Source organism: Penaeus chinensis, chromosome 9 (assembly GCF_019202785.1).
Source record: "Penaeus chinensis breed Huanghai No. 1 chromosome 9, ASM1920278v2, whole genome shotgun sequence".
Lineage (NCBI taxonomy): Eukaryota > Metazoa > Arthropoda > Malacostraca > Decapoda > Penaeidae > Penaeus > Penaeus chinensis.
Genome location: NC_061827.1, coordinates 36376626 through 36394125, shown reverse-complemented (window position 1 = coordinate 36394125; position 17500 = coordinate 36376626). Strand labels below are relative to the sequence as shown.

The 17500-nt window shown below is 38.9% G+C and overlaps 2 protein-coding genes across 2 annotated transcripts in view; one reads left to right on the top strand and one right to left on the bottom strand.

Moving 5' to 3' along the window:
• The window catches only part of LOC125028761 (serine/threonine-protein kinase Genghis Khan-like), a 52974-nt gene extending 52080 nt beyond the window's left edge, over nt 1-894 (top strand). The window contains exon 35 of the mRNA XM_047618242.1: nt 1-894. This exon is cut by the window's left edge and continues 2121 nt beyond it. The gene's annotated coding sequence lies outside the window, so the exon portion shown is untranslated.
• A 954-nt stretch (nt 895-1848) lies between these two features.
• Nucleotides 1849-15359, bottom strand: LOC125028760 (pinin-like). Its single transcript, XM_047618241.1, has 16 exons — nt 15202-15359; nt 12582-12677; nt 11864-12041; nt 11632-11729; nt 11435-11510; nt 11092-11247; nt 10761-10899; nt 9838-10047; nt 7037-7328; nt 6339-6859; nt 6031-6227; nt 3863-3949; nt 3482-3595; nt 3356-3368; nt 2720-2889; nt 1849-1992 (listed from the first exon to the last, which is right to left on the bottom strand). Exons 1-16 carry the CDS (start codon nt 15330-15332, stop codon nt 1849-1851), a joined length of 2622 nt encoding a protein of 873 aa, XP_047474197.1. The 5' UTR covers nt 15333-15359.
• Between the last annotated feature and the right edge of the window lie 2141 nt (nt 15360-17500).

Here is a 17500-nt window from a genome sequence, read left to right as displayed (position 1 = left end):
ATTTTTGATTGTGTAATAAACAATGGCACAGATCCACTGAACTTTATCATAAATTATTCTTGATAAATAGTTTTGTGTTAGGGGAGCTTGCCTTAGTGGTCCCTAGTTACGTGGTCAGGTCAGGAAGTTGACCTCCTGACTGTTTGGTGTGGTTCTGGTGAAGATTCCAGGTAGAAAACATCGCTGCAGGATTGTCATGTGCCCACTTGTTTTAGGTTTTTAAGGCCCTTTGGTCAATAATTCAGATTTTGCCATAAGCTTTGAATTGCCTTGATATCATAATTGGGCTTTAGACATCACGATTCTTGAGCGATGGAATCATTTCTCAAACAGACTTTTAACCCCCTCCTTCCCTCATGATTCCAGCAGTTGATGTTGGTTCAACTGTTGTTTCCAACAGAGTATAGATATCAATAGAAATTGATTGATTGTTCAGGAATTTAGTAGCTGTCTGCAAGTATTATGATTAGTTGCTTATGTATAAAGCAATAATTTTTTAGTGTTCTTGCCAATCAATGTAGCAAATGCTGCTTCTGTTATCACTGACTTGGAAATCTTGTCAAGGGTATTTAAATTAATGTCCATTAATTTATTAGGCATTCAACTGTACTTCATACTTTTTCATAAAAAAATACTTAAGCAATGTATGCTGTCACAAGTCTTATCAATATTTTTTTTTTTCTTTTTTGTAAGTACAATATTGTAAATATGTTACCCTAGTGATTCTGTTCAAGAAATTTATGAATTCTGACATTATGTAAATTCATATTTCAACTCTGTGTATTGTAGTTTGTAATTTATGATTTGAGAGGCCATGATATAATGGCCCTGTGTATACTAGCTTTTGTAAAATAGACATTTTTAGAAATATGGCAATATTACTATGGGTGAAAATTTGGGCGTTTGATTTTCACCTTAATTTTCGCAACTAAAAAAAAAGAAAAAAAGTTCACTTGCTGTTACAAGAGATAAACAGAAAGAATTCATCTTTTTATTATGCGAGTCATTTTTTTTTTTCTTTTTTTCCCCTCTCTCTCTCCATAATAATCATTTCATCTGTAGAACATTCATCATCTTCAAGAACTGTGAATGGTTAAGTTTATTTATTATTATTATTATTATTTTTTACTTTTTTTTTTTTGGCCTTAATGCTCTAATTGCATTTTGCAACCTCTTGAACAAACTTGTTTCTGAATATGAAGCCTTAAACCAAATTATAGAGGAGTGTAATACATGTGTTACAGATAGGCCATATAGACAAAATGAAGTAATAAAATTAACTTCGTAGAACTAAAACAATAGTTTCATTCATGTTATATGTTCCCTCATTGGGACTTAGGAGATAGGGACTGAAGCCAATGACTAAATTTACATGGTCTTTTCTCCTCCACCTTCCCTTTTCCTTTTCTTCATCCCCTTGTTCTGTCCACTTATAATCATTAAACTCATTTTTGCTGTGTTTCTCCTTTTAACAACCTTTACCTTTAGCCCACCAGCTCCTCCTCTACCCTTTTCACTACCATACCACCCTCTAGTACTGTTCAGTCTAACTTTACACTAATCATTTACTCGTTCCTAACCCTTTTCACTACTGTAATTTATCATAGTGCCATATGACTTTTGATGTCATATAGCACTTCCTTACTTGGAGGCTTTGCTCCTAAGCCTCATGAAGTAAGGATTAGAAGATACAATAGATGAAAATTGGAAAAAAAAACACTCATGAAATCCTCAACAGCAGTGAAAATAGAATATGTAGTATTAAAATATTGAGTTATACAAGCAAGCAGTCAATGCATTAGTGGGACTTAGATGTCCACAACAGTGAGGAGGAAGAATGGATATAGCTCAACCACAGAACATTGGCTGTACAAGTACAGGTTCAGTAAGTATTGGTATTTGCATGCTGGGGCCAAAGTCAGGGAGGAAAGGAACTAGCCACGCTATTGTATCATCTTGTAGTGGATATTCACTTGGAGATATAACCAACTTCTGAAGTTACAAAAAATAATGTAAACTCTTAACTGCAATTTTCAGATTTTTTTTTTGTGTATTGTCTGGCAACAGTACTGTAGCTTGAAAGACAAAACTAAACTACAGGTTTAAAATAAGTGAAATAAAGAGAGTAATGTGAGTAGAGACCAAGGACATAAAAAAAAAGGATGAATAGCAGCAACACAAAAGGAAAAAAAAAAATTAAAATAAGTGAAAGGATGAATGTAGGAAGATCAGGATTCTCTAACCAATTATTTTATTTATTTTTTTGCTTATTGCTCAAGTTGGAGAGGCAAATAGGTCAAATACAAGGTATCTATCTGATGGATATAAATTGTCAAAGGAAAAAGTGGAGGTTCCATGAGGATATAAAAACAGGTTGGGGGATCGGGGAAGAGAAGATAAGTGAGGAAAAGCAGATATACTAGCTGCAGTAAAATGGATGTGACAACAGAATGTGGGGCTGAAAGAGAAATAACTATGAAGTAATTGACGGGTAATAATTAAGGGTAGAGATTGATGTCGGTGAAGTGGAACCCAGGGAAAGAGACAAATGAATCGGGAAGGATACTGTAGTAACAAAAGGGAGTCCTATGAACATCCAGGAAGGAGAATGGTCAATGGGGACAGAAGGGGGGTGTTTTGGAGAAGGGGAGGATGGGCTCTGTTGGGAGTGTGTGGCAGGAAGACGGGTTAGGGAAATATGAAGATGAGGAGGAGTCACTTTGATTGTAGAAGTAATGGGGAAGAGACTGAAGGGTGGATGAGGGAGAGGAACATTCTCTTGGGTCCTGTATTGGATGTCCTCAAGAATTTCTGGAAGGGAGTTGGGTAGAATGGTTTGTGAAATGAAGGTTTTCTTATGAGGAAAAGAATAAACAGATGACAGATGAGCTGAGGAAGAATTAGGTGTTGGAGAGAATGTGGTATAAGATTGACTGGTGTGACAGATAAAGTGAGGAGGGGGAGGGGATGGCATCAGGGAAATGGTATAAATTAGAGTAGCTGGATTTAGATAGGCAAAAAAAATTTGACAGAGGGAAAAGAGGTAGAAGGAAGGGGAAGGGGAAAGATACTGGGGGAGATGCTGAGACATCTTGGGAACAAGGGAGAGGGGTGGGAAGGACAGCATTGGAATAATAATGCCTATGGCTCCCTGTGGCCATTCAAGACTGGCAAAAAAGGCAGCCTTTCATCTTTTCAGCATATTAAGATTAATCAGGAAGGGGGCAGAAAATGAAGGAGAGTGGAGTGGAGGATGTTGGGGGAGAGGAAGGAATGTATTCTGAAGATTGAGTAAAGGCCTCGGTGGATGATTTAGAATGGATTAAGCTGACTGCAAGCATTGAAGAGGGGGTACAAGAAGCAGTGATCTGACTCAAAGGAGAGTTAGGGGTTGGGAAACCAGATAACTTAATTTGAGATAGGCTAGGTGATGAAGTAGCAAGCTTTAATGCCACTAATAAGAGTACAAAATCTTAATTACTGGCCATGGTGAGCCTGAACTATGTGGGGAAGAAACACAGCCCAAACCATCAGGGAATATAGTGTCCATGGATCCCAGAGGCTGTTCAGGCTGCCACAAAGCCAGCCTTTCATCCTTAGGAAGTGGAAAGAAGAGATTGGAAAAGGAATGGGGGAGAAGAGAAAAAAACATGCAAAATTGCAAGGGTTAAATCCAATGCAGAGGCGATCCACAACACTAGGCTTCAGCATTCTTCTTCTATGTCCCCCCATGATAACAGTGTGTATGGGATTGAAGGGTGGGAGTTTAAGTTTAACCTGTTTCCGGCAGGTGCAGATAATAAATAAATAAACTCTATGCTTTGGAGATTAATGGCAATAAGTCGGTATTTGAGTTCACTACATCAAGCTGAATGCCTGGCTCGTAGGGCTTTGGCGCTTTGGCGCGGCATACAGCTACACTCTGCAGATTGATCAGTTTGAGATGACGCTGCAAGGTGTGGCCCAACAGAAATGGGTTAATTAATATCCTAGGTGGTTTTTTTCTTTATGCAATTACATTTATTAGCTTATGAGATTCCAAGAATCCAACTCGAAAAATGGCTTAGTCTCCTGCTACTGTTTTGTGGACAAAGCTGATTGGGGAGTCTTTTCATAGGTGAAGCAGTATCTATGCTGGCACAATGGGAGTGATGGTTTCCTGTCAGTATGTTAGGGTTTTGATACACAAGTTTCTACAAAAGTGCAGAAGTTTATGGGAAAAATACCAGCATGATAGCATCATAATGGATTAAATATGTATACTGCCCAAGTTCTATACTTTTCATGATTTTACAGTGCCCATTTTTAAAAAAAATCTAACATGAAATCCCAAGAAAAGTTTTCTATTGAGGACAAGAAATTTTACCAATGAACTTTGACTTCAAAAATTACTATACATGATTAAAAATTTTCATACCAGACCAGGAGAGCAATATTTCATTACATATCAGAAAATACACTTTGGACTGACCTTTGCTGCCTTGAAGGTTATCATACATTTGGTTACTTTGTGACCTTTAAATGATGAAGGCATTTCAGGTCTTTTCATTATGAAGAAGTAAAAATGTCCTATTTTTTATTATTAAATATACCTAAAGCCTGCAGCATGTATTTCAATTTTTTAAAGGAACTTGCATGCAGGTTGATCCCTACTTTGTCTACCTATGTAAGTCTATAATACATTATGATCACCAGAATAAAAACTAACTCACCAGCTATACCTTTTCTGTTTAACCCAATGGCGACGGGTCACACCTATAGGCGTCATAACAATACGCCCGAAATGTGGCGTGTGGCTGTCCGCCGCGGCGGCGCCCCAAAGCGCCCCGAGGCAATGATTCGGCTTGATATACCGAATTCATGCGCTCAAAGTCGGTGCGTTGCCGCGGTTCGCCAGAGCGTAGAGTTTTTTAAAAATTTTCTATACCCGTCGCCAATGGGTTAATCTGTATATATGAATTAATCTTCTTTAGAAAACTGCATGTACACCCTTTAATATAATTTTTAAGGATAGATAAACAGAAATCCTGTGGGATCATTTTTATTTCACAAAAAATCTAACATGTACTGGAAAAGAAGTTGGTATCAATAAAAAAGAAGATAAATTAAAACTAAAAAAAAAGAGAAAAAGAAAAAGAAAAAGAAAAAAAAAAAAAAGAAAAAAATATATATCTGTATATAAGAAACTAAAATAAGAGAACTTTATCCTCTATTAACCATGACTGAATTAACTTTCATCAATAAGGAGTATAAACTGTTAACTTTTAAAAACATGTCTTTGTTAAATCTTCAAAACATTTCTACTTAATCTATTATATTAGAAAATGGTGATAATAGATTCAGCCATGGCCTTTTTTTAACTAGCTTAGATGGAAGTATAAAGCTCATGCTCAACTTCTTCAACTTCTCATAAGCACTTTTAGTATATGGGTCATATATATACCAACTTTGTCTAATGAAATGACTTTTTACAAACATCACTAAAAGAGAGCACTTTAGAATGAAAAAGACTCCTTTCAAAATAAACCCCTTGCATCAACCTCCCCAGTAATGCCCTTACTACCTCCTCTGGAAGTAAATCTATCGCCTATCTTTCCTGTCACTTTTCCTCTCTTTATCCCTGCTCCTACTCCTGTCTCTTCTACGTTCCCTACTCCTGCTCCTCTCCCTTTTCCTCTCCTTGCTTTTGCTCCTAACATTCTTTTTGTCCTTCTCTTTCTCCCTCTCCCTCTCTTTTTCTCTTTCCCTTCGTCTAACAGCATCCCTCTCCCTTTCCTTATCCCCTTCCTTAACTTTCAAGCCCTCCTTTTCCTTCCCTTTTGCGTCTTTATCTTTACTTTTTTCTTTTGCATCTCTCTTGCCCTTTTCCTCATCGCTTTGTGGCTCCTCCTTTATTTTTACATTCACTCCCTTCCCATGCTCTTTGGAGTCCTTCTTCTTTGTTGTTTTCCTGCTCTTCTTCTCTCCCCCCTCTCCTTCACTGTCACTACTGCTTTCGCCACTTCTTGACTCCCGCCCTCTCCGCCTCACCTTTCTCTTCCTTCTCTCCTTGTCCGACTCAGAGTCACTGCCTGAGCTGGTGGTGCCGCTGGAGTCGCTCTCCGAGTCAGATGAAGACCCAGAGGATGACCCAGAGCTTGTTGACGAGCTCTCTGAATCTGAGCTACCACTATCACTACTATCGCTGCTACTAGTAGTGATACTGCTGTCTTCACTACTGCTATTGTCTGATGAGCCTGAGTCATCACCCTTCTTTTTCTTTTCTTCACCTGCTTCCTTCTTCTTCCTTTTCTCAAGCTTCTTCTGTGCTTTCTGTGCTTTTGCCTTTTCATCCTTACTATGTCTGGACTTGGATGAAGATTTTTTACCTACCTCTGCTTCCCCTTCCTTGTCATTCTTATCCTGTGTGTTTTTACTCTCTGTGGGAGGTGGATCTTTCCCACTTGTTGGACTGCGGGACATGGCAGATGATTCATCATCTTTATTGTGGCTGCTGCTCTCCTCCATTCTCTCAGGTTCTTCTGTTTGGCTTTCCTTTTGCTCCTCCTCACTAGGTGCAGGGACTGCAGGAGGAGGGGAAGGTGGAGCAGTAGTGGTTGGAGGCTGTGGCAATGTGGATGCAGGAGGTAAGGGGGGTAATTCGGTGGGGACGGAAGCCTCCTCCACATCAGTCTTGTCAGCTGTGCTTGAGGGTGCCTTGTCAGGTTTCTCCTCCTTGACTTTCTTGAGCGCAGCCTCAGAGGCCTTGGGCCCTGATTCGTCATCGTCGTCTTTCTCTATTTTGACATGCACAACCGTGGCCTCCAGCTCCGTCTCTTTATTGTAGATGGTCTGTACTTCTCTGTTCTTGCCTGTGTCCCTATTCTTTTCCCTCTCTGCAATATCTCTGCTCTTCTCCTTTGACTTGTCCCTCTCCCTCTCCTTATCCCTCCCACCAATCCTGTCTTTCCCTCTATCTCTCTCCATCTCCCTATCTCTATCCTTTTCTCTAATTCTCTCTTTCTCTTTACCCCTTTCTTTATTCTTCCTATCCCTCTCCCCTTCCTTACTCTTATCTTTCTCCCTATTGTGCCTATCCCTCTCTCTCTCCCTGCTCCCATCACTTAGTTTACCTTCATTCTCTTTCTCACTATCATTGCCCTTACTCTCTCTCTCTAAACCTGATGTTCCTTCCTCTGACTGGCTAGCTACAATTTCTACCTTTCGAGCACCTTCTCCCCTGCCGTCGACCTGGACTACCATACGCTCAGTGTCGTCATCATCCTTACCTGACAGGTCTGCCTCACCATATACTAGCTCTCCCTCCTCAGCCTCGTAATCTAACAAATCTGTCAAGGGAAACACGGGAATATGGTTAGTATACACAGGCTTTTAATATCAATGACAATCAATAGCCAACACTTAACCCATTGCATCTGGTTACGTTACGACAATCACATAAAAAATCCAGGCATTAGGCTTACATGAGCAGCTGCTTTGCTGGGTGGATTCTTGTAGGCCGGGCATATATATGTTCATGTGCGCAAGGTCTAGTGACAAGACTCTGTGCCTGCTATTTGCAAAGTTATTTAATCCCTTACTGATGGGCCATGCCTACTGGCGTCATAACAAACTGCTTGGTCTAAGGGGTACAGCTGTATGCCGCGGCAACACGCCAGAGTGCTTGGAGCAGGACGTTTGGCTTGATATAGCGGACTCCCGCACCCAAAGTCTACTCGTTACCATTAATCCCCAGAGTATAGAATTTTTACTCATTTTCTTTACCCATCAGCATTAGGTTACTCTTTTTATGCATAAGCATTCAACAACTCCACAACAATCCCACAGATACCAGCAGCCTTTCCACACTTTAGCCTAGAGATCGCCCTTCTCACCTCTTCGATGGAAGGTGGTGCCTCACCGATTGGTGGATCAGTCACCAGTGGCTGGGTGCCAGCCAACGGGAGTTGTGAAGACTGGGGATCTACCCCACACAGTTGCTCAAAGTACTCAGCCCAGCGGGCTCAGACAACGTGACCATCCTCTGCCCTCACCGAGCCCAGTTGAGAGATGGACTCTGACCGGAGTTCCCTCAGGGCTCGGAAAGCAGGTCGATGGTCATTTTGGGCAAAATGACCTTCCAACTTTTCCTAACGTACCTTTCTTATTCCATTCTCAAAGAGGCTATAGCAGAGAGAGACAACTCAATGTGCAAAACATGGTTCCCATCCAGTCTGGCAGCACAACTCATCTCTATAGTATTCAGCATCTCATTTGAGACAACAAGCCTCTTTCACCGAGGTCGGATCCAAAGGCACTCCTCAGCAGCTGTCAGGGTTTCTCACTTAAAGGTATCCCACAGTTCAGCAGGGTCCTGTAGAGTGCCAAGCACTTTAAACTGATTTGAGACTGCCACTCCATACTCCTGAGCCACCTCCTCACTCTTGAGCCTCTCAAGATGAAACACCTGCTGGTGAGGTCTTGGAATGCGTCCAGATCTGAGGTGGAGCCTTAGTGTTGCAACAAGAAGTCTGTGGTCGGTAGCAAAGAACTCAGCACTCCTAAAAACTGAAGTTCTGAAGGATCCTCTCGGGATATGGTCGATCTCTTTAGCTACAATGCCAGTATTGGAATACCAAGTCCAGCGGCGTAAATCTCTGGTACCACAAACCCGCAGTCCTCAGCCTCCTAGATCTTGTGAAGTCTAAGAGTTATGACCTATTGATGTTCCTAATACCAGAACCATAGGGACCAATGCATAGCTCGTATCCTTCCCTGTCAGTGCCAGTGACCACATTGAAGTCCCCCAAGACCATGAGGGTGTCTCTCCAGGGATACTGATCCACTACAGAGTCCAGTTTGGTGTAGAACATCTTTCTCTTCAAGCCCACTTCCCTCAATAAAGATCTGAAGCCCAGACTGTGCTTCAGAATTCACTCGTCATCAGGGATAACCTTCTTGACTGAGGAACGGAAAAGGTTAGAGACAGCCACCACAAGTCCCATAAGGCGCGCACCATTGCTGCAGCCAGACCAGTAGTAGGTAAAACCCCCACTACCAAGCCTTCACACCTCAAAGAAGGCAGTGATGGCAATCCCTAGCCTCCCCAGCTCCCCGACAACAAAGGCAGTCGATCATCCTCCGAGAGACTGAGGATGTTCCAGGCTGCTATACAGCATGTTCACCGCAGATTGACCCCATTTGTGGGCATCTAGCCGGGCGACGCCTTGGCACAACCAGGCAAGTCTCATGGTGCAGGATTCCCTGGGAGGGCTTTGCCCTACACCCATCATACCAAGCTCGACATCCCGATCTGATAAGCCCCTGGTCAGGACGCTGAGCCAGGGAGCAGCGACCCCCAGCCGCAAATCGGGTCGGAGTCACCTCTGGGATGGCTCTGACTTGGATTGCCTGCTGGTGAGGGGTTTTATGGGACCGGGTTGCCAGCCTGACCCCAACTGCTAGCTAGGGGCAGGAATGCATAACACCCTAGGGGCAGAATGCCCCTGCTACCCCTGTTTCTAGTCACCACTCACGGACATTTGTTTCCCCAACTCATACATCGATGGGAATAATGCAAAATCGCCAAATAAGTAAAATAAACCTCCAATAATTATGTGCACTTGTGGCGTGTCTTTTCCATCACCCCAGCCTTCAGCTGCAATGCTGGTGATGGTGGGTTTGTGTCTCCGTCTTATGGCCAGATTTACCTGTGAGGGGATGTTCACATCTGCCCATTGACCAAGATTTTTTCATGACATGGTCACGTCACTCAGATCCAACAGGTTAATTGTATTATCCACAATATTTGTAAACATTAGATAATAATACCATGTACAGCAGACTGATTAAACTTACCAGGACAGTTATCAAGAGAGGTACTGACACCCCCCTCCCCCTGCCTGGCGACGGCTGAGCGGACCCCCCTGTGCACGTAGGTCTCCTCCTCCTCCTCCTCCCCCCCCTCTGCGCCATCCCTGCCCATCTCGCCCTGATCATCCTCCGCACGTGACCCTAGTATCTCCTCCAGCTCTTCCTTCATCCGGAGACGGTCCTCTTCGAGTTCCTCTGTAAAGGTTGATAAAGTTTAAAATATAAAGAAAACATTCCCTGGGATGCTAGAAAGTCTAAAAATTAATATAAAATTACTTAAAAGATCACTCATAAAAATGTTTTATAAATATTAATGAAATAAAGAGGGTTAGGGTCCATCATAAATATAAATAGGTCTACCTCACTATTAGAACAAATCTTTCAAAAGATGCCTCACATGTTTAGGCTTTAACTTTCAGCTAGAATTAGCAAGTGCCTTTTATATATACATATTACAGGTGTCATTGTTTACCATCAAATTAGTAGCAAGATAGCATACACAAAGAAATATAAAATTTCTCTTCATAACATCCTGCAGAAAAAAAAAAAAAAAAAAAAAAAAAAAAAAAAAAAAGTACCTGTGAATTGATGACAAAGAATATTAGTAAGATAGAGGACATCATAAATTACCACATAACTGTTTTTGCAATTTCTTTTTTAAATTGTAATCTGCAAAATAATACAATGATATAAGTACTTTTCATCAATTGACCTATCAAACACGCAAAAAACATCAGTGATTACTTGACCTGAAAGCCATTCAATCTACACAAACAGACCTGTACTTCTATACAAAAACCAACAAGAACATTCTTCAAATATTTCTCACTTGACCTGTAGTAACTACAGTAATAACTCATGCACTTCTAATTAGTTTAGATTCTAAACTAATTAGAAGTCAAACTTACTCATGATGTTATCGTGTGAGGCTCGCACGAGGCTAGTGGTCTTGGCAGTGTGGGTTCGAGGGATCCAAAAGATGGAGGGCATCGACTTGGTTCTTATGAATCTGGTTAATTTCATCTGGTGTGCCTCCCACTGCTCGTGCTGAAAGAGTTTTTAGTACTGCTCAATAACAAACACAGGAAAATCCTTTGGGTATGAAAATAATAGAAATTAAATACATTTCCCTGATATATGATCAATTTATTATCAATACCTTTATATCTGTCATTTGAATGGAAGTCCATCTGTTCTCACTTGCATTCTCATTTGCTCAAGCATGAAAGGGAGACTCACCTCCTTCACACGGGCCATCTTAACAGTGAGACGCTTAATCTGTGCCTTCCTCTCCTGCCTCTGGTTGATCAGCTCTAGTCGTTCTCGGCGCAGCTCTTCCTTTTCCACGCGACCCTTTTCTTCCAGCTTCCTCTCAATGGCAGCGCGCTGTTCTTCCTGTATGCAATATTAGGAATTAGTTTGTGTAACATTAATTTAACATTTTTCCTCTTCAACTTGCATATTAAGGTATTGATTTGTTTCAAGAATTCAAGACTATCATAGGATCAGTTTTTTTTAAGAAATGAGAATTACAGTGAGGAAGAGAGAGCAATCAGTTGTATCATTTGTAAGATTAACTCACCTTATCTTTCTGCTTTGCTTCATCATTCTTGAACCTCTTGAGAGTACCAAGTAGAGCACCAAACATGCGGCGGTTCCTAAGAAGTAGCTAATGTCATTTAATATGTATATAATAAAGCAAAAGTAAGTTACTTACGTCTACCACTATCATGTAATTCATTATTACATTATTTTTTCTTTCAATATAATGAGTATTACCTGTCCCGAGAAGCTCTATCCTTGGTAAGCTCTGCTGCAGCTTCTGTGCGGGACTTCATGTCTGCCTGAGGGCGAGCCACAGACGAAGGCAGAGATGGCTGTGGGAGGCAGGTATCAGTAACTACATCTTGTTTTATTGCATAATCAGTTAATAATCCCATATCATAAAATTCTCTTTCACAAACAAACCACTGCTAGAAGTGACTAAAAAGGAAAAAGAAATGGTGCATACCTTAGGCATCTTCTCATCCTCCTCAGCCACTTCCTGCACTCGTCTGCCTCGCAAATCCCCATGGATTTCCGCCCGCAAGTCTCCCCTCAAGTCTGGAGTGGGACGGTGCTCCCCGCGAAAATCTCGGGGCTTCGCTCTGTGGTCAACATGCTGCTGTTCTTGCACCACACCTCCCAGCCTGGAACAAAGGGAATTGTGTCACACACAGTTCTTTTGTATAGCAGAATACCTTACAGCATCTTTTCTCAACCTTTTCTCTATTGCAGCATCCCTGAATTAATTTGAAAGTTGGGGAAGCCCTACATAAAAATGATTTCTCTCTCCAAACAAAATCTGTAAGTAAATAAAAGTGGGGGACTGGGGGACTGCACCTGCATACCGGGAATAGGTGTGCATGCATCTATACTTGAGTTTCTAACTTGTGGTTATGAAATATATCCAGTAAAACTCTTGTTCAGTGAAAACAGTTTCTTTGTAAAATATATCTATATACCCAAGAATTTTCAGAGAATATAACCTTTGTGGAGTAAAACAAAAAGCTGATAAATCAATTACTCAGAATCTATATTTGTGCATCACTGGTCCATAATTTCTAGCACCCCTGGTGATCTCTAGTGGCACCTCACTTAGAAATGCTGTCCTTGGGAGAGGAAGAGGGAGACAGAACCAAGTGACTATTTTTTAATTCAAGGATATAAAAGTCAAGTTTTCTTCTTACCTGGCAAAGACCCCCCCTGGGGGTCTTCGCTTGGCTGGGGGCTCTTCATCTCTCCCACCAGAGGATAGGCGTACTCTCCGCTGCTCTCCACGCTGGCTGCGAGGTTTAAAAAGTCACATTGAAATAAATGTTTACCCTTAATAATTGCTATATGATATTTGTATTCATGATCAATATTCAGTATAATATATATTACTGCACTATATGATTACAATCATATAATATAAATAGACTACTGTTGCGTAAAGCTCGGCTGTAACAAGAAAGAAATCAAATTTGCTTGGATTCTGCAGAATTACTTTACCACTTTGTCATGCAACAGATATGTTTCAAGAATACCAAGATAGTTTGAAACAGGTCACTCTACTGTCTTGATGAAAATCCTAGTTGGTAACTTCTGAGCAAGTTCTGCCTCTTTGCCTTCATTCATTGCAAATATTAAACATTTCTTTTCTTTCTTTTTGACTGGATCAAATAAAGGGGCGGAGCTGATGATGTCAACACATTTAGCCAAGGAGAGAGTGTTGTGAAATATCAGATAGCTAGATAATCAGTTATTTGTATAATTTACTAGATATTGTCAAAATTAACAGAGGTTAACAAAAATTCTTTTCTTTTATTTATGATAACAGAGCTCCTTACCAGTCAAAAGTCAATTTAATTTTTAGGTTCAACAGGCTATATAGATGTGGAGCTACCTGGTCATATATACCTTGAAAAATACTAAAGAGGAGAGGGGACAGAAATTTCCTTGCAAAATCTTTTAGGCTGAGAGGTGTTCTCTCTATTTACAGTCACAAGAAGTGCTAGGTCACTTCACTCTGGAAGTCTCTTTTTGGCAAGTGTTTTCCATTCTCTATGATTCTGGCTGTGGCACACAAATTTTTGGTAAAAGACACTAGACACTTTAACCACATGCAGCCGGGGAAAATGAATAAAAAAAAAGGGGAAATGCTGTGCTTATTTTCTATATTTTTTTTGTGAAATGTCTCTGCTCATAGATGGCTCGCCTAGTACTTTTCCACAAAAGAGTCAGTAGACCTTGTGACCTTACCTAATTTCACCATTCCTTGAATTGGCGGGAAAAACATTTCTTACTAATGCTATATATATTGATGGTGTTATTTTCATTATTTGAAATTATAATTATAAACATTAGTAACAGCAAAATATGATAACTTAAAATATTTTAATAAATCAAGGAAAAGGGTAAATGGGCGAGACCGGCAGTACTCGCAATTGGTTCATTGGTGACTTCGTACAAGTGTGGCTATCTATGTGCTAAAACAAATAACAAATGTAAACTGATAGTGGGCTATTCATATCGATAAATTACAGGTAACTATATTTATTCCATAATCAAATATCAATATAATAACCATTATATCAGTCTAATAATGGTATACACTAATATGTATATCACCTTGGTAAGCGTTCAGAATAACTTCGCATTTCTGGTAACATTAACTGTCACATGCAGGGGGCTGTGACCCCCCACCCTGCCCTGTGCAGGAAAGAATCCACCATGTACAAACATCAGGATACAGCCTAGGTCAGATTCAGCATTGAGTGCTTCCACACATCGGTTGTATGCTCTATCATGCTGTGAATACTTGAGGATTTTTTATCTTCCAGGCAGGAGTTGGGGGATGGCAGCCCCCAAAGGAGGATTGCAGGGAGCCGTGCCTCCTGCACTGGACAATATAGTGATGTATCATGTATCTATTATATATACATTTTAGCCTGTAATTCTGCTGATACTTTTCGTGCCCTTTCCTGCTGTCAGAGTCAAGACTGTGGGGGCTTGGAGAGATTCCACGGCAAAAGTCCAACACAAATGGGTAGTAGAGGTTTAAAGGAATCCATTGATGCCGCTATTGTCACGTTCGGCCGTGCAAAAGCTTTCTAGACAATTACCAACACCGTCACACTGCCCTTGCTTGGTGCGTCCAAACTGGAAAGACTAACCGGTAACTGGCTTGGCCCCTAGACCCTCATTCCCACGAATCCACCACAATGCTGGAGGGAAGGAGCACTCCCTCCGGAACTAAAGCCTTGCGTCACCAACAAGCATTGCCTCCTAAGCATCACATCAACCTGCTTGAGAAGTTGTGAATCTTGTCTGCAAATACCCTTGAAGTTATAGGCCAAAGAATCTCTCGTTTGGCCATCAAGGCTTTTCTCCCTGACACGCTGGCCTGAGCATTCGCCACATATCTACTACAGACTATTTGACTGATCTCCCTTGGCTTGTAAACGTATTTCTTGGGCTAGACGTGCTCCCAGAAGGATCGAAACGGAACATCACGGAGGCATAAAAGATAAAAGCCGCGAGCGAATCGGAGAGAAATAACGCATCCACACAATCACTTTTCCAGCTTTTGGGAATTTTAATCCATCCTTATTCATTAAACAAATCAACGCTTGTGAAACCTGACGAATAGAAACATCATAAAGATAACGTCTGTTTGTCATACGAGTATGTACTTGATTCCGGTCTTTAAAATATAGAAAATAACATTGAAAAAAAATCAATTAAAAACACGCTTGGCATGACGCCACTCCTTCCCTCACGTGACCGTTCCCTCGCTTTTTGAGGCCTTTTTTCATTCTAACTTACTTCGGGTCATTAAAATCCCTGCCTGTTAACTTCCTCAAGTTCTCATCGACGCCTTTTAAGTCCTGCTTCGCCCTCTCTATTTCCGTTTCTATGGCGTCAACGAGAGAGGTTCCCGTCACGCCCGGCGCCATCTTGCTCTCTGGTCCGTAGGTCAGGCTCGCGTACTCGAGTTTTATTGGAGGTGTTTGTATTTATTTTAATCTTTCTCTCATTAAGATATATTGTAGTATGGTATTTTAGATATTTTATTGATGATTATTTTGTATTTTGGGGCTTTCCTTTCTCTTACTTTGAATTTTTTGAGAGGTCGCGTAGTGGACATCTATTGGCGCTTTTTTCTGCGTTTGGCATTTTCTGTATTACATTCAGCGTTTTTATTTTGTTAGACTTGTTTCTCAGAATAACTTCGCATTTTTGGTGACATTAACTGTCACATATGGTAACTTTAAACGAAGAATTACAAGCGTCATGTCAAATTCGCAGAATGGAATATCATTTAGATATTTGTTTCCATTTAGATATCTGTTTCTCTCTTTCTTTATATATTTTTGTCAAGGAAGTTCTATTCTTATATATATATTGATAATATTGCCTATGGAAAAAGTCACGGTGATATGCTTTATATTCTACCTTTACGGGATTTCAAACTGATTGTGAATTTAAATTTCACGTTATGCAAGTTAGATTTAGGCTCGTAGGCCCGCGTCACCCCATGACAAAACCTACAAGAAGTGTAAGATTCGTAATTATGAATATTTACTGTAATTTTTCAATAAGCCTCTATGCAATTTCCTTTATCGTCAAGTTCTCTATTTTCAGTATAAGAGAATACTGATAAGTATTATCTCTCAGTTATTATCATTGTTATTGTTATTATCATATTTTTTTATTATTACCATTATAATTATCATTGTTGTTTTTATTAACATTATGATGGTGATGGTGATTATTATTATCATTTGTATGATGATCATTATCATTATTATTGTTATAATCATTATCATTGTTATTGTCCAAGTTATTATTATCATTATTATTATTAACATTAGATTATTATTTTCTATTATCCTTATTGTTCTTATCATTATCATTATCATCTTCATCATCATTACTGATAACAATAATAATAACAATATTATTACTACTACTACTGTCATTATCATTATTATTATCATTGTTATTGTTATTGCTATTATTATTATTGTTATTATTACTATTACTACTATCATCATCATTATTATTATTATCATTATTATCATTACTATTATCAATATTATTATTATTATAATTATCATTGTTATTGTTATTATTATTATCATTATCACCATTATTATTATTACCATTATTGTTATCATTATTATTATCATTACTGTTATTATTATTATCATTGTTTTTATTATTATTATTATTATTGTCATTATTATTATCATTATCAGTATCATTATTATAATTGCCATTGTTATTATTATGATTATATCATCATCATTATGATTATGATTATTATTATCATTATTATTTTCATAATCATTATTATTATCATTGTTGTTGTTGTTATTTTCTTTTTCATTATTGCTATAATAATCATCATCATCAACATAATGATAATAATAATAATAATTATTATTATCATTATTATTACTATCATTATTTTTAATATCACTATCATCATTATTGCAATTATCATCACTGCTATTATCATTGAACCGTATACATGAATGAATATTTTCAAAATTCAAGAAATGTATATATCCAGTTTAGAATATATTTTTGTCGGAAATACATGAAGCACAAATATTTCTACCGAAGATATATTCTAAACTGATTAAATACATATCTTGTAGTGTAAATATTCATTCTCATCCATTTTCATTATTATCATTATTATGACTATTATTATTATCATTATCGTTCTTGTTATTATTTTTGTTATCATTTCTTTTATCTTGTTATTATCATTATTGCTATTATTATTACTATTATTACTATTATTATTATTACAACTATTATTATCATTATTATCACAATCAAATTCATTATCATTAGGATCATTATTACTATTATTATCACCATCAATTTTATTACCATTCTGATCATTATTATCTTCATTACTGTCATTATTAATATCATCATTACAGCTATCCTCAATATTATTATCATTATCATTTCTGTTATTATTATCAGTATCATTATCATCATCATTATTATTACTACCATCGTTATTACTAGTATTAACATTAGCATTTGTATCATTGTTATTATCATTATTGGTATTAGTATTAGCAGTATCATCGATTTATTA